Below are 27,511 nucleotides of genomic sequence, written 5' to 3' on the forward strand. Positions count from 1 at the left end.
TGCCATTATGTAGCGAATGTGTAGTAACCGTGTAGTTGCGATGTAATAAATTTAGCAAATGTAAATGTAAAATGTAGAGGTGTAGAAACGAATACTAATCACAAAGAAATCGAAAAAACAATTCAACGAAGCGCTTTCGCGGTCGTCGCGCTGTGAATATTCTGTGTAATTTTTAGCATTTAGACTGAATTAATAGTGATTAAGAATCAAACAAATAGTACTTTGCTGGCGGTGCCCTTTTTCTGTACGGTTTGATACGGGGTGATAACTTAAGTTAGGAAACGTGGGTGTTGAGAGGGAAAACGTAGCCGACGCGCACTCAACTCATTGATTTTTTCACGGCATTGCCTTGCCGGTGAGGAGTCGCCGTTAATAAGTGTACTTGTATTTGTATCAATAATATGACATAATCGGCGTGGGCTGGGGTTAATTGACACAGTTGCTGAGCGCGGAATACCTAAAAGTGCGGAAAGAGAAGCATAAACGAAGCAATTCTTGTGGTCAAAGTGGCGAAAACAGGACTCGCGGCGTTGTTGTTTCACATATTCGTCCAAATACATATGCGACCGCACACACACACACACACACCCAACATAATTGTGAATGTATTTGGGCGTAGCAGGATGATACACTTCCAGGCCGCTTTCCAGTCGAACAGCTCTCTCTATCTCTCTTTCTGCTCTGCCTCATTTGTGCATAGTGACATGGCGTCACAACAATTTGTACATTATTTATTCTGAAATTGTTTTTATTTCATTAATATGTTAGCTCTCAATTTTACCTGTTCCCAATTTTTAATTTTTGGAAACGCTGCGCACCTTTTGGCGTTAACGAACACTGACGACCGAACCGCCTTCCAGCTCTCCACTCTCGTTTTTGCGTCTTGTTCTTCGAGTTGTGCGGACGTGTGCGTGCGCCTCTATTGTACTCGTGTGTGTGAAACGACTGGAGGATCGGCCGACCGACATTTAGAAAAGCAGCCACGGTGAGTTTCTTATAAATTAGAATTTCTTCTGGTGAAAATGTGCGCTGTTCGTTGAATTAATCTTTTGGAAACTAAATGGAATCTTTACTGTTATGCTTCTACCGCTATGATGGGCAGAGGTTATGGCCGGTGACGCCATCTTTTGTACTTCCCTAATAAGTGTTGTTTTTGTTTTTTGGGTTTGGTCAAGCACACGCAACATTCCTAATTGTATGCGTGCCTTTGTGTGTGTGTGTTTTGATGTTATGCTTTGCGTTTGATGTTCTGAAAATTTCTGACGCGGCTTTTTCTCTTTCTCTCTCTCCCTCTCTCTTTCGTCTTTTGGGTGGGTGTGAGTACCTTTTCCTTTTCACGTGATTCATGCTTTCTTTCTTCCCACTTTCTATGCCCCCCTGTCGGATTATGAAAATACAGTTGCATGTCGTACGGACTTCGGATTTTAGCTGTTGCTTTTATAACTAATTTGTTATCGACTCGCACACACACGCCATCTTGGTTGCAAAATCTTCACGCTCGAAGTGCATATGTGTGTGCGTGTGTGTCTAATACAGTGTGCTTTTGCTCCCCCTCGCGCGACTGTGACCCACATTTTCTCTTTCGGTTTGGCGAAAAAAAAACTGCGACCTGCAACAAGTGATAAACAGATTTGTAAATGTTGAAAACTTATTTATTGAAGAACGATACGGTGCACAGTAGTTTGCAAACGTAAGTTCTCCCTCACAACAGATGTTTTTTTGTAGGCCGGACCGTCTATAACTTGATTTGTATTTAGTGTTTATTCAGTTGTTGTGCAATCTTATCGAAGCTCTGGCTTGTGTTTTCTAGTTAGATTCCTTTTAAAAAAGAAAAGAGTTTTATTCCTTAGTTCATTTCCATGACCGAAGAAGTTTATGACGTCACTCCACCTGCTCAACCTGGCTTCCGGCATGGCCTGGATGTACTCGTGCATACTTGTGTCTCATATCTCTGCATCGAGCTTTTAGACTGCTGATAAATTTAGCTACCTTTTATGTCACATGACGTCATTTCGCACACAAAACCAAATGACAACCAAATGAAAATGTTCTCTTTTTTGTTTGCTGCCTTTTTGTTTCCAATTCTAATTTGCTATACGCTCACACATACACACTCAAGCGGGCACAATGATGTTTATATTTGAATTTTTTTAATACGGTTTCCCCGAGTGTCTGCTGCGTCTCTTTACCCGTTCCACCCCGCTCTTATCATTTTTCTGTTGCTCGTCTCTTTTTAAATTAGCTTCATCGCCTGGGGCATTTATTCTGGCTGCAAACCGCAAAAGCATTCAGCCAAGTGTTTGTCTAAAATCGTTGCGGCATTATTCCTATATTCCACTCTCTCGAGGGATAAAGGGAGAGAGAGAACCAAATGATTGCGCACCGTTATTTGCCTGTTGTGCCGTTACTCGAGTGCAAAATAACTGGGGAAAGTCAAAAACCACTGTTTATTCTTGTTTCCTCTATACATACAAGTGACAAATTAACGTGCACTGAGAGCGTCAAGGTGTGAGAGAGACAGTTGGATGTTTGTGTGTGTGTGTGTGCGTGTCTGTGTGGGTGGGAGGAAGTGCATAGTTAAAACGGCAAACAATAGCGGGAGAAATCAAAACCTAACCTAGAAATGTGTTCCAATAAATGACGGAAATACAAAATTAAGAACGTTTGCATATAAACAACAAGAGACAAAGAGGTCCCTCGATAAGAGGGAATGCAATCCCAGCAAACCGATATTGTGTTCAAAGGCCACCGTCTCAAATACTTTCTAACGACTTGGGCGTGCCCCTCGCCCTCATCCCATCCAACAATGCAAATGCATTTAATGGACACATGAGTAGAAGGGTAAGGAAAGGAAGGTGAGGCAGAAAATGATTTTTGATTGGAAATTGTTTACTCAAGCGTGATGTGGGGTTGCCTCTTATCTAATTTCCCACTGACGTCATTTTGTGATTAATTGATTTGGAAATCGTTGGGATCGAGCTGCATAATTGTGACGTTCACTCTGATTAATGGAGTCCATCCAGTAGGGTGGAGAGAAGGGAAGGGTATCTTGGCTAGGACAGAACAAACGGTGAAAAGTGCAGAAACCATTGAAGCAAAAGCGGGAACTAAAGCCAGCTTACTTGATGATGGCGAAAAGAGGGGGATGGATAGACAAATATACAGACATAAATAAAAGAGGCGTACGTGCCAAGCTTCAAAAAAAATAAAATGTTGCTGCTGGCTAAACAACTGCAGCTCATCAATAAAACAGCAACAACAAACAGAAATTCGGTGGAGAGGAGACACGAAAAGGAAGAGAGACCGAGAGAGAAGTGCAACAACAAATGTACAGTTGCAGAAGCAGCAGCAGCATCAGCCGCATTACCAGCAACAACAATGATGAAAACGAGACTGGGGCCAAAGAAAGTCGAAGTTCCTATACCCTATATACATATAAGAGCATCTAGCAACGACAGAGAGAGAGAGAGAGAGAGAGAGACAGACACAAAGTATGTCAATTCGAGAGCAGTCGTTTTGTGTTATTTTTGTGTTTGTCGCTTTTAAGCACTCGTGATAATTCGTACAGCCTAGTTTATGATGTACTTTAAGCCCGGTCTGCAGAGTGGCAGAGTGAGCGACAATGTGGATAATTTATACCTAAAAAGTTGGAAAGAGAAGCGGGAGTAGCAGAGACGAGACGGATGATGAGGCTGTGTCTCTGCATTTCTTGCCTTTTTTCATGTTGCTGGTATTTCTTTATGCTGCGCCGCTGCTGCTGCTGCTGCGCTTGAACTTCAATTGGAAATTGTCTTGAGCGGTTCTCTCTCGCTCTGTGTATCTGTCTGGTCCGTCTCTTGCAGCTGGAAAGTGATTGAAAGCCTGTTATTATGTGGCTGCCGAACTGTATTCAAATGGGAATTTAGGTTTTATTTTATTCTCTTCTGTTTGTGTTTCTGTTCGTGGAGGCGTGGGAAATACTGTTTTGTTTTATCTTGTTAAATTGCCACAATTTGTTGTAATTAAGTTTAATTTGAAAGTAAATACTACGAGATTAAATGTAATTTAGTTTCAGCTTTCAATTTGTCATTGGAAGACCTGAGAAAGCTAGTAAGAATGATTGGCCTCTTGCTTCCTCTTTAGGAGCTTCTGCTCCTTCTATGCATAACCCACTTTGCCAGTGCAAAAATCTCGTTTCTGAACGGCTCTTCTTCATTGTAGCATTGCCCAACAAGAAATCAACAAAAGCAGCCGCGAACAAATGGCATCAACATCATCATCCTCATATAACAATAGCCGGGGAGGCAGCAAGCCAAAGTACTCCGTCCGTGGGCAACAATAAACGCAAACGTGTTGCTGCATAAATGAATTCATAATGCAAAAACACAAAAATTAAGAGAGAGAGAGAGGGGAAAAAGTTTATTGTGAAGCACACGAAAGACGGCTTACATAATCTTTTATATCTTCTACTCCTCTCGATCAGCTCCCATGCCATTTGAAGTTGTGTGGGTGCTGAGGGGAGGTAGGGATCGACCGCAACAGCATTTAGCCAGGCTCCAAATGAAACTGTTGATTAACGCACCAGAAAAAAGTGGGACTGGAACTGGGCAATCTTTCATGTCTGCGTCTTCACGCTTAAACTTTTTAGAGCCCATTCCGTGCTGTTTTGTGTTGTGCTCTATTGAGCAATCCAGTTATTAAATTGTGCGTGAAAAGTGAAAATGGGATGCACTCGTGGGTAATTATTATTTTGATAGTCTTGATGAGGATATTATAGTTTTGCTTGGACTCTCCAAGCCCGCGAACCACCACGAACCACAAAAATACACTTAAATTGTATTATTCTTAAATAATTCAATCGCTAAACAATTTCTAATATTTCCTGACTTCACTCGTATTGGGACTGGGGCTAACGAATTATCGGCTCATAATAATTTTGCAATTCGTATGCAAATTTTTGCTAATGGAAAGTCTACAAATTTATGGAAAGCATGCAAATCGTTCCAGCTGATAAACGTAGCTTGCAGAGCGAGTGGAAGTGTTTGTGAGTGTGTGTGTACGAAATGAAGATGTAAAAAATTACGGTGCTTGTTGGATGCCCCCATCGCGATCATACAACCTCTCCCTAAATTATTCAATTATTTTGTTGTATACTGAGAGAGTTCGGTCTCTCTCTCTCTCCCTCTCTTTCGCCGTCGTCTGTTTGTGTGTGTGTGTGGGTAAATAGCAGTATAAAATAACGAGTAGTATAGAAATATTTTAACCCGCGCCAACTAAAAATATTGGCATGACATCATCGAACAGCGACGTCGGCGCAGCAGACAGCATCTCTCAATGAATCTCAGTTTTGTTTCTCTCTATGTTTGGCTATACAAAAATAAAGTAATTTGAAAAAAAGTGATAGGCAAATTTCCCATTTCCATTTACTAATCAAAGTCTTTTATTTTTTGTTTGCCATTGCAGCCACATATTAAAAAGGAAGAGAGCAAACAATTTCAATTTTAAGGTGAGTTCTGGGTATTTTTTATCCGACATCAACAGGCTATGTCACGTCACACTCTGCTCTTCTCTTGGTGTGTCTTGCGATGGCATATCTCAATGTCTCGCAGGTTTTGTGTTTACTCTCGCTTTCGTTGACTCTTGTTGGGGAGAGGGAGTGGTGCGGCAGAGAGCTGCACCACCTCGTCTAATGGTCAGAGAGGGCTACTGAAAGATACAATAGAAGGATAAACATAATGGAAAACAAATCGTGTTAGCTTTCGAACCGAATAAATGTGGAGATAGCCAAAAGTATTCGTGTTTCGCTAAATAAACAACCAATGATGCTGTCAATCTGGGATACTCCATAGCTGGGGGGGACTAAAACAAAAAAGCGTAATCAAGTTTACGTTTTTTACGAGGGTATCTTTTGGTCGAAGTATTCTCTCTGTTGGCTTTGCGATAAGCTCCTAGAATATACTGTAGTAGATATAGAAATTGTTCTCTTTTGGGGCTCTCTTCTCCTTGAATCTTTTTTACATGTTGACACGCATAACTTCACCTCTAATTCAATTAAGACTGACCTTTGTTTTTGTGGTTTTTTCATGTACATATATGTATACATATATACATTTTTTCGCACTAGTCACTAGTCTGCTCTGCTCTCTCTTTTTGTCTCTGCCTCCTCGGATTCCCTTGGAGCGTGTGGCTCTGCTTCAGTTGAAATTGAATTAAAAGCCACTTGAGCGTTGAGTCTGCTTTTTATTCCGATGTCGATATGTCGTGCCACAAATGTGTACATGTTCGTATGTCTCTGTGTACACAAATATCTCTTTAAATAGTGCAAAAATTCAGATTTACCCCTCCATGCCGTCGGGCATGGTACACTGCGTTTTTACACATAATGTATGTATTTCCATCTTTATAGGGGGAAATCAAGAGTCAAGGGGATAGAAATGATATTCTTTACGCTTGAAATTTTGTTGGCTCTCATAAATGGGTCATTCAACCAAACTCCAGCCGATGGCAAACTCTCATTTCTCGCTTAATAGTCTTCAAATATGGGGAAAAAACGGAAACTTGAAAATCTGGCACTGTTCTTTGTAAGAGAGGCCCCAAAATTGAAATAAATCTTCTATTAGTTAGATTACTTCAATTAAAATTCAAATAGAACATTTTGCAAGTATTTGAGTTTTTTGTTGTTGTTTGTGTTCCACCTGTGCTACAACCCTTCTCGACTGTAACTGATGTTCAATTAAAAGCCCATTTAATGCCTTTAATGTGCTCCTATCAGGATTGAGTTACTGTCGTTAAGGACATGTGCCCTTACATACTCGTATATGCGGCTCAAACCAATTGTAAACACGCATCAGGCACTGCCCACATTTCCTGCGTTGCTCGCGTGTTCGGGTCAACGACCCACAACCTCCCACCCCCGGCCGCGAACCCCAGAAATTGGGCCCAAGAACAAGGACAGCCATCGAAAGCAAACAGACACCCTCTTGGGCAATAGAGCGAGGGGGTTCTTGACGGCCTCTGGAAATAAAAATACCTGTGCGGGACACGCCTAGCATTTTATTGGATTTTCCTTAGAGCATTGTTAGTTTAATTCTTTTTTCGCCGGCAATTTCACTGTCGCCGTTGCCTAGCCGTTGCCATGCAATTTTGAATGAATGGCGCCGGCCAAATGACGGAACTGTGGCGCCACCAATGAATGTTTGCTACCACGCGCCTCGTAAAAATATCCTGGAATTGGGATTGGGTGGGTGGTTTGGTGGGGTTGCTGCTGTTGCTGTGCCGTGCCGTGGTTGCTTCTCGTTTGCGTTTTGAGTTAATGACAGGAAATGACGTCATGTGCCCCTCAGAGGGGATGAAATTGTATTTGCTTGTCTTTAAGTGCCGGGAGGGTTGTGGGTGTGGGTGCCACAATGTCCTGGATGATGTCATAGTCTACAAATATGATTACTTCCCGCCTGACTAGATTACAGAGCAAACGAGAGACAAGGAATCGATACACTCCTGAAGATCTCTTAACAAATCTTTCGAAAACTGATATTGAGCGATTTTCAATGCAATAAAATGATCCCCCTTCCTCTCTGGACGTTAGCAAATCTCAACAGCTGTGCAGATTTCAAGTTTATTTGGCAATTTTACAAAACCAAACCAAATTTATGTGTATCAAAAATATCAAAAATACTACAAATTGGCCAACAGTTTTGGCCAACTTCCAAGTGAGTCAAAGACAAATCGCCAGCCATCGTCCCATTCAACAAAAGGCTTTAATCAAGGGCAAAATTAGAAAAATGAAAATATACTGACGAAGTATTAAATACTCTTTGCTATGCCAGCTAAATAATATGCATCGAATTTTTTTAAAATGACAACAAATTACAATCTATATATTCGTAAAACTATGCCGATATTTACCGTATCTAGCGTTTCAAGGGCATAAAAAGCGAACGCAAAAGCATTATTTATTTTTTTGTTTGCTTTGGCGATTCACTTTCTTTTGTGTCTGTCCCCTTCCATTCATTCCTCTCTCGGACTCTTGCTTCTCGGCTGCCAGTCTGTTTTTATGCAATTTTGCTGCACCACTCTTCATAAAGAGGGCGTTGGCGCCAACTTTTCTGCCGGCATTAAGATTTATGTGCGGATTTTGTAATTCAAGCCACGCGACTCACAAGCGACTTTCGGCGCCGTCAGATACCAGAAGCAGGCAGCAGCAGCAGCGGCAACAACAACGGGTTGTCCAGAACAGTGGAGAATGGGGCGACGAGCCCGACCAGACAGAGTGGCAGCTTGTTAGCAAAACAAACAAAATTAGCAGAGGGCAGGGGAGAGAAGGCCAGACGGAAAAGCCTCACGGCTACGGATAGACCAAAACCAAGACAAGTCGCTGGCTGCTGATGCTACTGCTACCTTGTTAAAAAATTGCACACGCACGAGAAATTCCCAGAGCAGAGCTACAGGCCCAAATGAAGACATTTTAACGATAACTGTGCCTAGATACGAGACAAGCGAGCACGAAACAAGCGTCTTGGCACACTCCATATTGGCCGAGCTGTTATAATTAATGCTTAAAAAGCCATTTAGTCACGAAAAAAATTAAAAGGTTACCTTCGAGAAAAGAAAAAAAGTTATTTCAACCTGTTTCCGCCCGGGATCGAACCGGGGGCCTTCTGCGTGTTAGGCAGATGTGATAACCGCTACACCACGGAAACAGCTGGTATTTGAGTGGTCAAATACTTATTAGTGCAAAGCTGCTATTGGAGGGGGAGGCAGTAAACAAATTGAAATATTATTTTAAAGTTTACTGTGTACTCATAATTTAACGTAATTTAAATAGTTTTCGTGTCTGTACCGAAACCTTACCTTGCTGATTTTACTCCTTTCATAAATATTCCGAACTTTCCTAGATCTTATCAAATAAAAAGTTATTCCCGTCTGCCCAATCCATGCTTCCAAGGTTTGGATTTAAAATAGACTTCAGATAAAATTAAACTTGAAAATCGAATGCAAAAAAAGTATTCAACCTGTTTCCGCCCGGGATCGAACCGGGGGCCTTCTGCGTGTTAGGCAGATGTGATAACCGCTACACCACGGAAACAGCTGGAAGCAAGGTGACCAAACACGGAACAGTTTCTTTGTACCATAGAAGTGTTGATGGAAAAATATAAAAATACTGTAGAAATCGCTTATTGAGATAAGATTTTAAAGTATTATTGGTTTCATACAGTATGCTTTATAAATAAAATAGGTTATACTGCATTATGTTTCTGCTATCGGCTACAAAATTACAAAAAAGGTCGCAAGAATGCAAGTTCTGTCCGACAGTATGTGAAAATTCATTTCATGAAATAAAAAAGTCTATCTATTTATTAGTACATTACATTAGTAAAAATTAGTACTAAAAAATATCGTATTAAAGCATAAAGTAAAGTGCAAAAAAGAAATGAATGTTTCATCGCAGCCGGTAGGATTCGAACCTACGCTCCCAGAGGGAATCTGATTTCGAGTCAGACGCCTTAACCACTCGGCCACGACTGCTTGTGGAAGACTCATGTCCAAAGCTGAATATACCAGAGATGGGTGGCGAAATACTCTAATATTATTTCATGCAATATCTATTTGACAAATTTCCGCATACGAACACGTTTCGCGTCAAGCTTGTGCAACAAATGATTTAGAATCTAGGCTAAGTACGCTCCATGAAATATATTGGAATGCCTAGGCACAAAAAATATGACTTCCACAAATTAGCACACTATGAATGATTGCATAAAAAGTAATGATTTATTGCACTTTTTCTCTGGTTTTCTTGGTGATCGTTTTTGTACAAATTTCTGGCTGGATGAAATGCTTTTTCAGACGACAACAGCTTTATTATCATCATCAGATCTCTGGCGGTGTCCCACTGACTGACTGACTGAGTGAGCGACTTGTTGCATTATTGAAACTGAATGAATTCATTTTCTGTGCGACCTTATGGCCACTCTGTGGCATATCACACTTGAGACGATGGGACAGCTCCAGCTCACCCCCTCCTCAGCTGTCTATCTGTGCTCGATGGAGTGGAGGAGATTACGTAAGATTTCTTCTTTGGTTGCGCGATAATTGAATACTTGGGAAATTTAATTAACGCCAGCGAATACGAGTGTATGTATGTATGTATTGTATGTGTGAAAATGATGTACGATCATTCAGAGGGTGTTCAGTTCTTTGAGTCAATTTGGTTGCGAAGATGTTTGCTGTTTTGGCTTTAATCTTATCTTTTATCGTAATGTAACGTTAGCATGTTTCTGCTTCTCTCCCGCACTACCCATTACCGCTCTCAGCATTCTTGAGCTGTCTGTTTTGGGGCCACACTGGCACACGACGCTACCCATTGAAAGACATGGGTGTGTCCGCGACGACGTCGTCGTCGCCGCCGCCGCCAAACAAGTGTGATGTAATTGCATAATGTCAACAAGAGTCAGGCGGCAAACAAACTGCGGCGCTGACAGGCCAGCCTATGCCGACGGCGGCAGCGGCAGCCGCTCGCGTCATCGATGGCGTCGCTGTGGCGTTAGATGCTCCTAAATTTAATTGTTTTCTTCCGCACAAAAAGGTCAGAAACAGAGAGAAAAGAGAGAAATAGAACGAGAGAATGGTGTCTGCAGCGTTGACAAAGTTAAAGTTCAATAAACTGAAATGTTTTGATACTTGTGCTCAAATTGGGATTTAACAAATCAATTGGTTGATCCACTGGTTGACACTGTTGACTATATTGGCCAACCAGTGTTGCCTTATCTCAGTGGAAACGCGTCGATTTTTGGCAGAGAACAACTTTAAAGGCATTCCTCTCTTCGTTCTTCAATGCATTGAGTATTGAGCGTAGTCAAGTCTCTGCCGCCACCTACGGAAAATTATAACTTTTTTGTTGTTGTTAGGGCTACTCTGGTGGGAGGGAGTTGATGATCAGCCTACGCAGTAATTGTGAATACTTGTTGGGGATCAACTCCATGCGCCCACACACACGCAAACCCTCTCACACGGCAGAGTGCACTTAAAAAGCGTTTATTCAGCATTATTCCGTTTGATTGCAGCCAAAAGAACGTCTTCGAGCACCCACGCACCCAGGCATAGTCAGAAAAGGGAAGAGAGCAAAGGAAAGGCAAAGTTCAATTACCTTAGCATCACGATAATTCTGTAAGAGTTGGCTCTGTTGTGGTTGTTGGTGGGATGTACATATATGTATGTCCGGTGGGCAATACGTCATCATTTGCAAATAGTCTCTTGTGAATGCAATTGTCTTCCATTAATCTTATCTAATAAGGAAGGAAATGGGGAACTAAGCCAACCGCCCGCGGTAACAGAACTTGCAAGGGCAAAGGCATGTAGGGAAGGGAATTGGGTCAGCATAAATTATACACGTTGCTCGTAATTATTGTTTTTGTTGTTCCAGTGTGTCAGAAAGCCGCAGGAGCGTATTCCACCGTTCTTTAGTTGAGCCAAGAAATTTCTTAAACGATATGTTTTCTCAGCCTCTCTCTGCTGATGACATTCCCTACTTTGTTTACCTTGCTTATTGCATTTGTTTATATGTTTTTGTATGTATGTTCGAGTACCGCCTGCGGCACCAATCCACCAGCATCAGGGTGCAATTTGAAGGTTAGTGCTCACAGTGGCTGGGGTCTGAAACACCACGCCTAAGATTTAAAGAGCAAAGCATTTCTTTCCCGGTCTTGTGTTTATTTATTTTCGATACATCTCCTCTCTCTCTGCTCGGTTTTTCGATTTCCGAGGCATTTATTTGAAATTCGTAAGAAGCAAAATGGATCTTAAAATAGTTTTTTCTGTGTTTTCCTTTCTGCGTTGCTTCTGCTCTGGGTTGTCGCGCCTGTCGTAGCACGTGGGCAGGAAGGAAAGTGTGTGGTTTATTTTCCAATGGTTTCCCCCCCTGCTTTTCACTGTGTAAAGTGTCAGACTGGGAAGTAAATATATAATTTTTTTTTTTAGCCAAAATTAGAAATTAAATAAAGTGAAATATGCGGCACAACTCCCTCCTTGGTCCCATTCCTCTCTCTATCTCTCTGTCTCTCTTGCACTCTCCCCCAAAACAGTTTTGGTCATTCACAGGAAAAGCAGACAGCTAGAAAGTTCTCTCAGCGCTATTCCTCTCTCGCTTAAATTTTGGGTGGTTGTGTTTGCCCGCTCTCTCTCGCTCTCTCTCTCTCTCTGTTGCCACCCCCTTTTTTCCATTTCGCATGTGTTTGTGTGTGTGTACACAACGGGAACAGTGTAGAACGGTGCTCTGCCGTTTTAAGGTCAGTTGAAAATTTTCCAGCTGAGCGTAAAGTAAGCGTACAAAATGTGAAGGAAAAGCAATTGTAATTTAAAATACCCTTTTCCCCTTTTCGTTTGCAGCATTTAAACAGAAAAGGAAGCAAACATGACTGAAGTCGAGCAACCGCCACAGAATGGCATAGACCCAACCGCCGGCGATCACGACGAGGACAGCAAAGCGCGTCCCGCCGATATTGAACAGGTAAGTGGCGATTGAAAGCAATTTCTGCCTTTTCCGATGCACCATCACCTCTGGGTCACGTCGCTCTTCCACAGGATATGCGCGAAATGGAGCGCCGCAAACGCGTCGAGGCCATTATGGGCTCGAGGCTGTTCCGCGAGGAACTGGAACGCATCGTCGATTCGGCCCGTGAGGGAGGTGGCGGGGCCAGCGGCATACTGCAGCAGCTGTCGGACATTGTGGGCGTGCCGGTGAGCCGGGTGGGCAGCGTTTTCAAGAGCAGCAGTTGCATGGTGCCCATTAACGATATACGCGGCGTGGAGTCCATGGGCTATGCCAAGGGCGAGAAAATACTCCGCTGCAAGCTGGCTGCCACATTCCGTCTGCTGGATTTGTACGGCTGGACGCAGGGTCTGGGGGCACAGATCACCGCACGCCTAAAGGTCGACCAGGAGTACTTCCTGGTCAATCCCTATGGCCTGCTCTATCATGAAGTCACTGCCTCGGCGCTAAACAAGGTGGATATGCAGGGCCATATTGTGGAGCAGGGCACCACCAACTTTGGCGTGAACAAGAGCCGTAAGTCGCCAACACACCCCTTGCATTTAATATTTTCAATTTTTAATATTGGCTTTTCCGCTCCCCCCCAACCAGACTTTGTCCTCCACTCGGTGGTGCATGCAGCACGCCCCGACATTCGCTGCGCCATCTACATTGGCTGCAGTCCGGTTGTGGCCATCTCTTCGTTGAAGACCGGCCTGCTGCCCCTCACCAGGGATGCCTGTGTGCTGGGCGAGATCACCACGCACGCGTACACGGGCCTGCTCGATGAGGAGGAGCGCAACCGCCTTGTCCGCAGCCTGGGGCCCAACTCCAAGGTCATACTGTTGGCCAACCACGGCGCCCTATGCTGCGGCGAGACCATCGAAGAGGCCTTCTTCGCCGCCTGCCACATTGTGCAGGCGTGCGAGACGCAACTGAAGCTACTGCCCGTGGGTGTGGACAATCTGGTGCTAATTCCCGAGGAGACGCGCAAGATCATCTACGAGCAGTCGCGCCGGCCCCCAGAGGACCTGGAGAAGAAGTTTGCCGCCGTCACGGCTGCCGAGGATGGAGCCACTGCCACGGAGCCTGCTGTCGCTGAACAGGCGGCTCCCACGCCCAAAATCGGCAGTCCGCCCAAGTGGCGTGTTGGGGGAGCCGACTTCGAGGCCCTTATGCGCATGCTGGACAATGCTGGCTATCGCACAGGCTACATCTACCGCCATCCCCTGATTAAATCGGATCCACCCAAGCCCAAGAACGACGTGGAGCTGCCACCGGCCGTGTCATCTCTCGGCTATCTGCTCGAGGAGGAGGAGCTCTTTAGACAGGGGTAAGGAACAAGGAACAGTCAACGCTCTTCCAAGAGTGATCCTAATGATTCCAATTATCTAATACCTCCAACAGCATCTGGAAGAAGGGAGATCTGCGCAAAGGAGGCGACCGCAGTCGCTGGCTCAACTCCCCGAATGTGTATCAGAAGGTCGAAGTCCTGGAGACGGGCACCCCAGATCCCAAGAAAATCACAAAGGTAGAGATCATAACTTTCGAAGATAAACACCAGACCACGACAGCGTCCACACAGCAGCGGAATGTTGCTAGCCTTAAGGAGATTGAAGGGAATTAGTTGAGCCGGCCAACCCACCCCAACCCAACCCAAAGAAAACCCCACACTACCCAGACATTCCACTTGCTCCGCCTCCATTTATGAGTTCCCCTTTAGCTAGTTTCAGTTCCGATTCTGCTGCTAAACTTGCGAAGATATTCACGCATAATATTTGTCTGCCTAGCCACTAAGTAAATCAAAGTAATCGTCTAAAATATTAGTACATGAACTATATATTTATATACATTCTTATATATTTTGAAAATAGATTTTTAAATCGTGCTAAACAAAACAAAAAGATATTTTACCCGCTTTGCCAGCAAACAAATTCTGTAATTTGTGCATTACATTACCCAAATAAATATTTAACTTAAAACCGAAAATAACTCTTGCATAGATGGATGATTTTGTGCCTCCTTTAGGGGTCTTCCCCTGCTGTCTGTCTCTCTGCTTTTCTTCCACTATAACGAATCGAACGAATGCTCTGTAAAACAATGCAAAGAAAGAGAAAGAAATTTGTTATTAAGTATTTAATCATTCAAATACAAATTCATTTATATTCATTTCCAACATTTTCACTTCATTTTTTAAAACATTTGTTTGTTCCGTTGACATTTAAACAAATTTTTCTTTGCATGTTTTATGGTTAAGATTTCTTTCAATTAAATAAATATTTTTTTTTTTATTTTTTAGTATTTGTATAAACTTTTACCTATTTTTTTTTCTCATTTGTTCTCAAGGCACAAAATCATTTCTGACTGTTATTTTTGTTATATTAAGAACATTTTCGATAATACAATAGTTAAAAAAAAAAACATTGCTCACAAATGCTTGAAGAATTGTATTTCTTATATAATTAACACTGAAGCGTATTTATGTATAAGATGATTGGCTAAGAGACCCGAACAATCGTTGGGCTAACGCCTATAGAGAGCATTTCGATGTAGCTTTAAGTATTTTAGATTTAAGCATATCGGCCCCTAAATTAAACAAATTTCTTTCTCTTTCTTTTCTACTTGCATTGTCCCACCCCATTGCCCCACACCGTAAAAATGCTTGCGTGCTCAAATTGAACACTATAACCTTCAAAGTGGGTCGCTGAGGGTTCACCCACCCATTCGACGCCCGTGAGGATCGAAGATCCGCTGCAGTTTGTGCCATGTGGGACGAATACCAAGGAGTTTAAGCGCGTCCAACAGCAAGTCAGTATTCATTTAGTTGCCTCAATTCCCCTTTAGATCGTCCACTATGTATGCTTGTCTTAGATCAAGGATAATCGACGTGCGGACAAAATCTCAGCTGGACCACAATCTCATATACTGGAGGGCGTGACCTGGGACGAAGCGAACCGCATCAAAGATGCCACTGTCTCGCAGGCCGGTGATCACGTGGTGCTAATGGGTGCCGCCTCCAAGGGAATCATTCAGCGGGGCTTCCAGCACAATGCGACTGTCTACAAGGCGCCATACGCCAAGAATCCCTTCGACAATGTGACCGACGATGAGCTGAATGAGTACAAGCGGACGGTGGAGCGCAAAAAGAAGAGCATTCATGGCGAATGTAAGTGTGCATCTAAGATCCTGTCTGTTATACATCATTCACTCAAATATTGGTACCTCTTTCAGACACCGATACGGACTTTTCGGAATCAGAGGCTCTTAACTCGATGCAGGCAGCGGGAGCTTTGGCTCATGCCAAACACGCACAGAGCGAACCCGAGACGGGTATGTCACGGTCGTGCCATCCGTTTGGCTACATTTGGCTAGATCTGCATTAATAACCCTCCAAATCTGTTGTTTCCCATAACGTTTCTGTAATATTTTAGAACACCAAATTATCCAGATTCAAACGCAACAGGCGCCCATTCCCAGCCAAGCGGAAGTTGTATTGAGCGATGGTAAGTCCAGTCCATGTTCTCTGTTCCTATCCTTTTATGTTTTGCTACTATCCAGTTCATATAATCGTGATCGTATGATTTACCATACTCCAATACCGAACACATCCATATAATGCTCAGAGTTATGTCTTTGCTTATCCATTATATGAACAAAATGTCAATTTTCAGATGTCTTATGTTTTTTTAATGAGTTAAGTCCTTATGTATTTCCTTTTTATCCCATTCCATTCCTCTGGATGCATTTGTTTTATGATTGTATCAGTTTTTTACATGTTTAAGTTACATAAGTTACACGCAGAAACACGATAAATCTAACGAAGTTATTTGTTTTGTTTATTTTATGGATCTTCTAGTTTAAGGCATTTATTATAATTATTAGACTTCTAACATTTGATAACCTATTTTTTTCTTATGCTATTTTCCCCTCTTTATTTTTTTTATCTGCCTAACACAAACACACACACGCCTATAAATGAATTTACAAAATAATGCTAAAAAAAACAAACCTATAGTTAACAAAAAAGTACTCGTAGCACTTGACACAGTCTCGACTTCGTTTCTGTGAGGAAAATTGTTTAATACTTTCACTCCACTGCTGTCTCTACTGTACACCACTTATTCTGCAGTTTGAAAGCTCCTAGCCAACGGTCCTAAAACTGTTTTAGTTAGTTATACTAACTAGATGTAGATATCGGTATTTTTGGATACTAATTATACGTACTAGTCGTGTTACTCTCCTATATTTGTATATTACATACTTTAAATACTTTTCGGTGCCAAGGAAGAACAGCCAACTGTTGTATGCCGTGTATTAAATGAGTATTATTTTCAACGATGAACTGAAAATCACAGCACAACAACAACTACTACGCACAACAAAAAAGCTAAGCTATAGATCAGATCAGATCGGAACGCATTCTCCTTTGCAGAAAATCCATCTAGTACAGTCCGTTTGCCAGTTCAGTATTTAAAAACATTCCTCTGCCTTGAATATAAATTCATTTGATAAAAACTGTGTGTAGGGGTGTGCGAATAAAACCGATTACAAATGTAATATAAATATAGTGTAAAGAATAAACCAGACCAACCATCAACAACAAGAACCAACCAGCCCCGAAGCTCTCAGCAGAACACAAAACTTGTACTTCTACTACCACTACATACAAATACCACCTTTTCTACTACTACTACCAACACTACTACTACTTCTACTACTTCTGCTGCTGCGCTCTATAGTGTAACCACAAAGTCAGGCTAAGAACAGCTAAACAAAAAAAAAAAACACTTATTTTTGAGCTAGAGGTGAGTGCAGCCCCGAAAGGTTTAGTGTGTAGAAACCAAAGCCATCACAAATCGAACAAATTTACTCGTAGTATATACTATATAGTTTATAGAAAGCAAAAGAACAGAACATCCGCATCTGCACACTAAACCCCATTCGACATGACATGTTAACCGCTGCCGCCTTGCCTTGCCACAGAACTTTCTGCTCGGCTCTGCTCTGCTCTGCCCTGTTCCGTTTGGTTTTATTTTGTGTTGCCATTCAGAGCCGATCAATTCTTTATTCTTCTGGCCATTCTAGCTTCATTGTCCAAGGAATTCTTTGGCTTTTGCACAGCTGTTTTTGTTTAAGCCTTTTAGTCGATACTAATGCACATCTATGCAGCATGCTTGCTTATCCAGTACTAAACCTAGACACCTTTCAGCTCACTTTCTACACTAAGTATTTCTAGTTTTAAGGCATTCAATTTAAGGGCTTTACTCTAGACGCCGTTTTTGTGTGTTTGCCATGCCATTTAATTGTTTTATTTGATTTCTCAATACTGTTTTAGCCACACTTAGTTTTATAAATGGCGAACGCTCTCACACAGCAACAAATCGCAAGCCGCCAACAGGCCGAGGTAACAAAAATTCCCCCCTCCACCCAAAAAAAAGAAAAGAAAAAAAAACCGAAGGGTTTCCTTCAATGTACTCAGGCTGTACGCCCAGGAACGCCCATGTATATATAATCCCAACTAATTAATTGGTGTATATTTGTATGCAAAGATAACCCTTCTATATACTCGTATATAATCCACCAAAACAAAGTCACCGAAACAAAAGCACCCGAACTAAACCCTAGCTCTAGTCCATCCATAACATCGATCTAATTCAGCAATTCAGTTCATACTCTGGTTAGACGATAGAATATATCATTCAGAACTATTCGGTTTGGTGGAAGCAATCGTATTACCCCTTGCTATGGCAATGGCCAGGAATATTTATTATTTGTACTCAAGTTTCAGCCTAGGTACAGCCCCCTTGGATATACACACACTCTTATACATCCAAACGAACAAAAAATACGTATCGAAATCTATCTATGTATGTACTACTCTCCCCTGCCCTCGTATGTATTCATCGAGTCCCAGACTCCCTTTACGTATTTTGCCATAGATACTAATTGTACACCTCTTTGGCTCTTCTCTCCATATTTTCGTCTTGCATTGTGAAGCTGTGCAAGTCCTTGGGAAGTCGTCCATGGGTAAGGAGACCGAGACACCCACCAGTTCAGATGCGAACAGCCACGGGCATGAGCTGGACAAGGAGAATAACCGTATTCGGAATAGAAGCGTCTCTTCGACTAGCAAGTGTCGCCGCGATCTATTCCCAGCGCCAAAGAGCGATCCTCCGTCGATTGAATTAGATATGGGGTCTGGGTCGGGCTCGGGATCGGGGTCTGGGGTGGCCGACTTGGCACAGCATCTGGTTCCTGTCCAGCAGGGGCAGGACCAGCTTTATTCCTATGTTTATGCGGCAGTTGCCGCCGCCTCCTTGGGGCAATGCGCTCAGCCGCAGATTTGCTCGGCCCTGCTGAGGACCCTTCATACCGAGCAGTTGGTTAATCTGGCCGCCTACTATCGCAGCTCAAATGGCACGTCTAGTACGGGCACGGGCACAGGCTCCTCCAACATAGTCCGGCGCCCGCTGGAGCCGGCCAACACCAATCTCATTCACCCGCCGTACCGCACCCACTCGCACTTTGGATTCCAGTCCCCCCGTCAGATGCCATGCGCGGCCCACAAGCATCTGCCAGGACGCGACGGTTTGGCCGCACTGGGCTACCGGCCCATGCAGCGGGCCATCAGTTACGAGGAGATCTTCGCCAGTCCCCGCTACGAGCAGCTCTGCCAGCCCTGCATCGACAAGCTGCTGCGCCTCAAGCCGGAGTTGCAGCGCGTGCGCGGACCCAACAGTGGCTCCTGCGAGGAGGATCTGGCCAGCATGGGCAGCAGCAGTGTCACGCCCAAGCAGCAAAGGAAGGCGCCACTGCCAGAGATACCCGGATTCGGGCACCAAGATGCCAGCACGCAGACCTCGCTTCAGTCCACGAACTTTCTCAGCGAAATCGAACGCTTCAACTTCTCCGAGGAGTCGACGAATCTGGGCTTCACGCCAGGTGTGGTGGCCATCACCAGTGATTTTAGTTTGCCAGGCTTGGAGGGCAGTCCGGGCGCCAGTGCGACGAGTGCCCCGCCGCCCAGAGCTTATCCCCCAATGGAGCCGCGAACGGGCACAAACATCACCGAAGTGTGGAACTTTGGCAACTGGCAGGAGCCAACGAATCGGAATACAGAGGATGCTGCCGATGGGGAGTCGGAGTTCCGCCAACAGCCGCTTACCGAGCGTCGGATTACCCTGGAGATCACGCAACACTTCCAGCCCACTGGAGAGGCGCAGAGGCAGGACCAGGAAGAGGAGCAGGAGCAGGAACAGGGGCGCCAACTAATGCCACGAGATGAGCGCCAGCGCCGCAAGTCCGAGTTCCAGGAACTCTGGCAGGACCACGTCCAGTACTTTGGGGACAAGGAGAAGATGCAACAGGAGCCGCCGTCCAGGACAGAGCACACACTGAAGGTGAGCCTGGATGAGCAGGAGGTCAGGGCTTTGCGGGCCAATGGCTGGCTAGACCATGAGGGGGACCCAGAGACGGAGGAGAATCCAGTTCCGATCGCTGAAGATGTGTCGCTCCTTCCGCAGGATGACAATACCGCAATGACTGACAATACGGCGAATGATCTGCCGCAAATCCTGCAAGATTTCGAGGATAGTCTCAGCCTGGCCGGCGAAAACCTGCAGAAACTGGTGGCAACCACCAAAAGGCTTCAACCCCTGGAGTTGGATGACACTGAGGTGCCAGAAACTGGCACGCTCTTCCGATCGATCAGCCTGGAGAACATTGCGAATGCCAACGACTCGGTTTGCCTGGTGGAGCGGGCGACGGAGCTAGCCGACGACACGAGCGATTCATCTAACGAGTCCATCATCCACTTTGAAGAAAAGCGTGACGATGAGAAGCCTGTCACACCCGTTCCGAACGACCCGGAAGAGGCCACTGAAAAGGAGAGGGTCCAGATTGAACGCAACGATGAAAAGGATGTCGATGAGAATGAGAACGAGATCGAGACAGGGACAGAGTTCGAAGGCTTCACCAGTAGCTCTGAGTCGGCCGAAACGACCGAGGCAGAGCCCTTCCATGGGGAGGAGATTCCTGCAAGATTCCAACCCCCGCAGGACATCGAGAATTTCTCACCGATCGAGCTGGAAATCCTGAGGCGCATCGAGGAGGACAAACTCAAGGAGAGCGATCCCATCTTTGTCAAAATTGATGACAGCATTCGCAACAAGCTGACGCCCAAGAAGCTGGAGGATCTGGTCCGCGAGGGGATGCTCCGCACCTGCACGAACGTCTACACCTGTCCGGGTCCGAGTACGAGTCGGATTTCAACCAGCACAAACTCGGCCCTGTCCATGCACCACATCAGTGCGCCGTGCAGTTCCACGGCCCACAAGCACCTGGTGACGCGACCCTGCCTTCGATTATCGCAGTCTTTGTCAAATTCCCAGCCACAGCATCAGGAGGAGGAGGAGCAGTCGGAGGAGAGGGACCGCCTGGACACCCAGCCGAGTAGCCCTCTGAAGCGTACCATCTCCTCCACGACCTTCGTGTGCCGTCGCAGTCCCAACAGGAAGCGCAATTTCATCCAGGAGAACATCCGCAATGTCGGCAGGCCGCGATCGGCCACAAGGCCAACGACCAGCTCGATCAAAAAGCAAAGAACTATGTCACAGGCCAGGAGCGCTGCCAGCGTGTCGTCCGTGTGCACCTTCGAGATCGGCCAGCGGGACAACGGGTCTCGTCTTTGGGTGTCCCTACCCACGCCACCGCGTGCCCAGAACCGGAATGCTGCAAGCAGTCCAAGCACTCCGCGCCAAATGCCACGCAGTCCGCACTCGCCCCATAACAAGCGACGCAAAGCGGGTGTTTTTCTTACGCCTGTGCGGCGTTGCGCCATGAATCCGGCCTTGAACCTCGATCGGATCTCGTCGGACACATCGCTGAACTACTCCGTGGATCGCACGCTCTCGAGCAGCACGTTCTGCGTGCCTACAGAGGGTGAGCCCGAGGCGGATAACGTTTCGACAACAACATTCGAGGTGGACTGCAGTCAGGATCAGGAGCAGGGGCAGGAGGATCAAAGACCAGTCTCCACACAAAATGAATCTTCAGCAGCTATGGGAGCAGACGTTGGGAATGCCACCGCATGCAGCATTTACTACAGTGTCAATGACAACACTCAGGATCAGAGTCACGAATCGGTGCAAACTTTAAGCGATAGATCCCTGACAAGCGATGAACAGCCAACGGAAGGGGAGACTGCCGGTGATGGCCAGGATGACACTAGAAATGATGACACAGATTCGACTAAAGACTCCTCCCACGTAATAGAAGATGATACTGAGACATCCTGCAAGAGTTCCGAAGGGATACAATCAATTGAGTTCGAAGTTCAAGAGGCAGAAACCCAGACAAATCTAGATGCCGCTGAAGAAGATTCATCCTCGTCGGATGGTCAATCGAATACGGAAGAGGAAGAAACCCCTTTAGAGGCCGAAGTAACTAATCGCGACTCGAATGCTAGTAGCTCTACTTCATTCAAAAGTGTTCTCGAAATGTCCGCTCAAAGTGGGGACGGAGACGAAGACACGGAGAGAGACACCGGAGGAACTCCAACGGAAAAGCAGCTTGTGGGCTCCGATGCCGAAGCAGATGAATCGAACGACGACGAAACGGATACAAAGAATACTTCCGATAAAGCGGAGGACAGTGAAGGGGAACAAGAATCCAGTGTAATCGAAGAAGGTCTAAGACGGATTGAATCAGAACCGATCGATAATCATCCCACTGACACTGGAGACTCGACAAATGACGGGGAAAACTCCGGCAATGTGGAAGAGATGCCTCCAACTAGTTTAACATTGGGGCTCACCGAAGAGGAACTTCACGACGAGGAGGAGGTGGGAGCGATGACCCCCCAGAGTATTGCCGCCGTCGAGGTGTTACATATGCCAGAATCTGAAACTGATAACGAAAGACCAGCAGATGCGTCAAAGGAAACCCAGAATCGCGTAACTGGGGAAGTAGGAACATCAGAGGAGTCTGATGACGATGAGGAAGTTGTCCTGGTAACGAATTGCACTTTACAGGGCACGCAAATCCATGTGTGGGAGAACGTGGTACAAGAAGAGGATGTGGATCCTACTCCGGACACGTTGAAACACGATAAAGATCTCGATAAACAAACGGATTAAACTGATTGATGGTCAAAACAGAGCCGAGCAAATCCCCAATATTTCTTTCCTTGTCCATCTATTTTTTTCCACTTTTCTTCTCCACATTTGCTGTGTCCAAGCAGTCAGTCCCCCAGGCCCCCGTCAGATATTTTTATTTTTATAGGTCTCAAAGGAATCACATATTTACAGTTTTTATGTACCCTATTGCTTGGCATGAATGGAATTTTTGAGTTGTAGCCTTGTTTATGTGCACTTTACATCGTATCATATGTATTCTAACCCACACAAAACACGATTAATTATTTGTATGTATGGCAAAGGGTTTGTATTGAATGAAAGTATCAAATAAAGATTTATTTTGTAATATATTTATTATTATTTAATTGGTTCAAGGTGTACAAATCCCCCAGAGGTCCCCCAGTGTTTGCGTTGAGTCCTGTGGGCAGCTACGTCGTACAATGTTAAATGTTTAATGTAATAAGTACAGTACATCGTATACTATTAAGTGGAATCCGGATACCATCGTCTGCGTCTGCGTTTTCGTCATTGTTTCGTGCAGTTTCCCCCTCTACATCCCTCCCCCACACACACCTACCAAGCATTTATACATACTCATACTCATACTCATCCCCCCCACGCCCAACATGCACATGCTCCCTCCCACTTTCTCACTTCCAGAGGTACGGTCTTATTTGACCCGGAAATATTCATTTCTGTGGGATCCCAGGCAGTACCTTGACGCCTGCGTCGGTGCCACCCATCGAGTGCAGCAGGTGAATGTAATACACAAGGTGGATACAGTCAGCAGGCACAACTATCCCCCCATCAACATCCACAACAACATCAACCACAATACGACCATGGAGAACAATGCGACAAGCGCCTGGGTGGATCTGCCCAGCAGTACACCGCATCGAGGTCCCATCGTTAACTCTCCGAATGCCGGGGAGACGGTTCCATTCCGGACAATCTCTCACTATGGATTTAATTGTCCACTCAATAGTGCACCCAGCATCCTGCTCCATCCAGAACACAAATCCATTTGGCAAAATGTATCTGAGCAGCGGGAAAATGTGTTCTCTTTCATTAATCTGTCGATCTTGACCAAGGAGAATCGGAAGATGCTCGATGTCCTGGCAGCTGCAGCAACAACACCAACATCGGCGTCGACAGTCAAGCAGCAGCCATTGTCTTCACCCACCTATGTCTCGGAGAAGCAGATTCGATTGGAGCCAACGCCCCCGCAGAGGAAGCAGCGCGTTTACAGTGCCACGGCGAGCAGTGGCAGAAGCTTTGATGATTCTTTGGACGAGCTCGAGTCTATGTTCGAATCCATAACTATGGCCAGCCCCCAAAGACAGCCACAGTCACAAGACTATAGTCTCTATCGCAGCTATAACTTTCTGCCGAGAGACCATGCACTGTCAGTGGACACGGACGCGAATGGAAACGGGGTGAAGCACAGCAGACGGCCCGAGGCAGAGCAGAGCATCTACCAAAACGGCGACGACAGCGGCTTGGGTAGGCGGCGGGAACGAACCACTACGAGCAATGGTTCGTCTACGCAGGAGGCCGAGGCCTATACCCCGGGCAAACATGTCAGGCTGACCTTGAGCAGCTCGCCCCTGGCTGGCGCTACATCTCCGACCCCCACGACCATTGAGGTTCTGATCAATGTGTCGCTGCGCAACGCCGAGTGCGTCCAGACGGTGCAGACGCACGAGCAAGAGTTCCGGGCCAAACTGGAGAAGGTCATCGATGAAGAGATCCACTACATCTCGCAGCAGCTAGCCACGCGACAGCGAACCGCTCAGATACTCCAAGATCAGCCAGCCCCTACTCGTGCTCCGCTGGCCACGCCCACACCGTCCCAGTTGCTGCAGCGCAGCAATTCGGCACCGGTCCTGTGCCACGCCTACAGCTATGTGGACCTGGCCGAGACCGATATGACTGGAAAGCCGTCGCCCTCAACTATTTCCGACAGTGGTGTCGGTGCCGGTGCAGCGTCCGGTTCGTCTCCATTGGTGTCCCCAGGGGAGGCTGATCTGAATACCCATCTCAGCTCATTCGAGAATATGTTGCAGAGCTTGCTGAATAATGTTATTAAAGCCCATATGCTCCACAACCAGGCCTTCATCACGGACTGTCGTGCGCGCTTTTCGCAGCTGTCCGAGGGTCTGGCCTCCTGCGGAATATCCCCCGTCAAGTCTCTCAATCATTACTAAATCATAATATTTGTGAATTTTTAAGTTTTTTTTATGTTTTATTTTTTTTTGTCTAAATTTGTTTTATTTCAAATATATTGTTTATTTACTGGATAAGTCGTAACTTAATTATTGCCCAGAACTCACTCAAACGCAATCACTATCGACGAACAGGTAACCATTTTGCATTTATCATTTATCGCCTGCTTTTGCTGTTGCACATGCACTTGTATGTTATTATATTAGTTGTTGATCCTGCGCTGCATGTCCTTTCGTTTGTTCTAACCCTAACCCAAGGTCCATAAGTGTACTAACACACCTCACTAATACACCACTCGATACATCTAATTCTTGTGACAACCACTTACATATGTACATGTTTTAGTTAGATCCAAATTTGTGTGTTTGAATTTTGTGTGCGTTTCATAGCGGTGAAAAGAGAGTCTAATGAAATTGTATAACATATTCTGTGCGCGTCCACTGAGTTACATTTGTAGGAACCGCCAACCCCCGACCATTGAAAATCGTGCTAATCATGTGTGTTTACTCTTTGCCTTTCCCCCAGGTGAAAACGTGCAAAATGGCGACCACTCGGAGGCACACTTGAGCACCTTCTCCCAAAGCAGTAAAGAGGTAAGCGATGATGACCTTAGCTTAGTAGTCGGCAAAACGAAAACGAAACTATACTCTCAATGTAAATTTATATTACAGTTCCAGGATGTGTCCACGGACGGATCGCCGAAGAAAGACAAAAAGAAGAAGAAGGGCCTGCGCACACCATCGTTTTTGAAAAAAAAGAAGGAGAAGAAGAAGGCCGAGGCCTAAGCTGATGCTGGTGCTGATCTAGAGCGGCATCCGTAGCAGCAACACCACAGCAATAGCAATCATTACACCCACCCAACAGCAAACAGCGGGTAAACGCGGGGACAAGAACAATGTGTAACCGAGGGCACTAAGAGAATAAACGATATGATGAAACGACGAAAAATAAACAATAACCAGAGCGAAGCAAGCATTGCACGAGAGAAAAGAAGAGAATAGAAGAGAAGAGGCATAAACCAGCAACAAATGAGCAGCTAAAGTTGATCAAGACGCAACTAAGAAGTAACCGAAGGCAGCAGTTCAATCAATTAGCATTCACAGCTATACATACATATATCTTCTAATATAATATAAATCTATTTTTTAATTTATACGATTATCGCAGCACACACAATCTGCAACGCAAACCACATAATTTTGTATGATAAAAAGAGACTTTACCGAAATTCTCAAATTCGCATGCAATACCCGACCCCAATCCCGACCCAACCACCCCGACAGACACGCGGGCCGCTTCGTTCTATGCGAGAAGCGGGGAAATCTTCTAGATTTATTAGCGCTTAAATATACATACTACGTAAACCACATTACATAGTAATCAAACATAACAACAACATAAGCAGAAACACTTATTAATGAAGTGCGAAAGAAACGAGACTTTTGTTTTGAAGAATTGGAAATTTTTGTGCACACATAGAAGCAGACGCAGACGCAGACGACGAGTGTGTTATTTGAGGGAGCTTGCACTCAACATAATACTTAAACGCAATATTTTTTTATAAACGCAATAAAATTGATCAAATGAAACAACACTTTGATATTCTTTACATGTGTATGTTTTGTGTTTTTTTAGTTGTGTTAGTTCATTCAAAAAAGTGAATATAATAGGTACATGTTTGTATACATGCAGCAATTGTATTAGGTTTTTATATAAATAATTATATACTGTTTATACATAAATACACACGCAACATATATATTTATAAAAACAAATAAATTATGGAGAAAATACAAAACACAAAACAGCACACTCTCATATGTATGTAAAGCCGAGCGATAAATGCAGAGGAAAGCAGAAAGAAAACCAATCGCAGAAAATTAAGAGAGTCGAGTCCCGTGAGATATACAGCATTTCTTTTGTAAGTAGATGTGCTGCATCGAAAATACATGCATATGTACGTTCGATAACTACACTCCAGAAAAGTATACATATATGACTGCCATAGCATGTAAAGCCTAAAGGCACAATTTAATCGCATTTCAAATAATAACTAGCATTAAAACTAAAGCCAATCAAATCAATCAAATGTTTCTGCTTTTCCCGCCCGCTTATCCACACAAATACACCGACACCCACACCCACAATACTAGGACACACTCGATACTCTATATACACAACACACACGAATGCATGCATTGCGGAGCCTTAGACAAAAACGACAGAATAAATATTTATGATAATTACGAGTATACATATATAAAGAAAGAGAAACTTTAAATGATATGATTGTTTGCACAACGACAGAAGCTTATTTCTAGCAACTTTTTGCGTCATCGAAGCAAAAGAGTTTGTTTTGTAGAATTCTCTCGTTAGACTTAACTTAGAAATTTGTCAATATTCTCAATCTCTGTGCAAATAATAAAAGGAAACTTAAAGAAAAAAGCAAGAAAACGCTGGACAGCTGTTTCTTAAAATTCGTTTAGATCTTAAGCAAATGCATATAATTATATATAAAATCGTATTATACAAAATGTACAACACACACACGACACACGAACAGAATAAATAAACACTTGGAAATTGTACAAAATTCGAAAATCACTTGGATATCATACAAATTTTTTGTAAACTTCTACTGCCC

At 44.4% G+C, this 27,511-nt stretch overlaps 1 protein-coding gene and 3 non-coding genes across 9 annotated transcripts; 1 reads left to right on the forward strand and 3 right to left on the reverse strand.

Moving 5' to 3' along the window:
• The first annotated feature begins 795 nt into the window (after positions 1–795).
• On the forward strand, positions 796–26,461 carry LOC6591264 (protein hu-li tai shao). 6 transcript variants are annotated; one of them, XM_026986212.1, is made up of 13 exons: positions 805–985; positions 5,443–5,485; positions 12,364–12,484; positions 12,559–13,042; positions 13,118–13,838; positions 13,913–14,036; positions 15,203–15,313; positions 15,377–15,671; positions 15,737–15,835; positions 15,937–16,008; positions 17,841–17,909; positions 25,393–25,460; positions 25,539–26,461. In XM_026986212.1, exons 3-13 carry the CDS (start codon positions 12,389–12,391, stop codon positions 25,650–25,652), a joined length of 2,253 nt encoding a protein of 750 aa, XP_026842013.1. In that variant the 5' UTR covers positions 805–985; positions 5,443–5,485; positions 12,364–12,388; the 3' UTR covers positions 25,653–26,461. The 6 variants fall into 6 exon arrangements, with proteins under 6 accessions (XP_026842011.1, XP_026842012.1, XP_026842013.1 ...); XM_026986213.1 differs by lacking the exon at positions 17,841–17,909 and having other exon boundaries at positions 807–985; XM_026986210.1 differs by lacking the exons at positions 17,841–17,909; positions 25,393–25,460; positions 25,539–26,461 and adding an exon at positions 23,302–24,863 and having other exon boundaries at positions 796–985.
• On the reverse strand, positions 8,606–8,678 carry Trnav-aac. Its single transcript has one exon. It is a non-coding gene; the product is annotated as a tRNA-Val (tRNA).
• Positions 8,992–9,064, reverse strand: Trnav-aac. Its single transcript has one exon. It is a non-coding gene; the product is annotated as a tRNA-Val (tRNA).
• Trnas-cga lies at positions 9,423–9,504 on the reverse strand. Its single transcript has one exon. It is a non-coding gene; the product is annotated as a tRNA-Ser (tRNA).
• Positions 26,462–27,511: the final 1,050 nt, after the last annotated feature.

This window comes from Drosophila persimilis, unplaced genomic scaffold, assembly GCF_003286085.1.
Source record: "Drosophila persimilis strain 14011-0111.01,24,50 unplaced genomic scaffold, DperRS2 tig00000002-arrow-pilon, whole genome shotgun sequence".
Classification (NCBI taxonomy): Eukaryota; Metazoa; Arthropoda; class Insecta; order Diptera; family Drosophilidae; genus Drosophila; species Drosophila persimilis.

What these genes read in the sequence shown, in the direction of transcription:
- LOC6591264 (XM_026986210.1), top strand. Translation starts at nt 12,389, where the DNA reads ATGACTGAAGTCGAGCAACCGCCACAGAATGGCATAGACCCAACCGCC. An exon ending in CTTTGGCGTGAACAAGAGCC is followed by an intron (nt 13,043 to 13,117) that starts GTAAGTCGCCAA and finishes CCCCCCAACCAG; the next exon opens with ACTTTGTCCTCCACTCGGTG. An exon ending in ACAGAGCGAACCCGAGACGG is followed by an intron (nt 15,836 to 15,936) that starts GTATGTCACGGT and finishes GTAATATTTTAG; the next exon opens with AACACCAAATTATCCAGATT.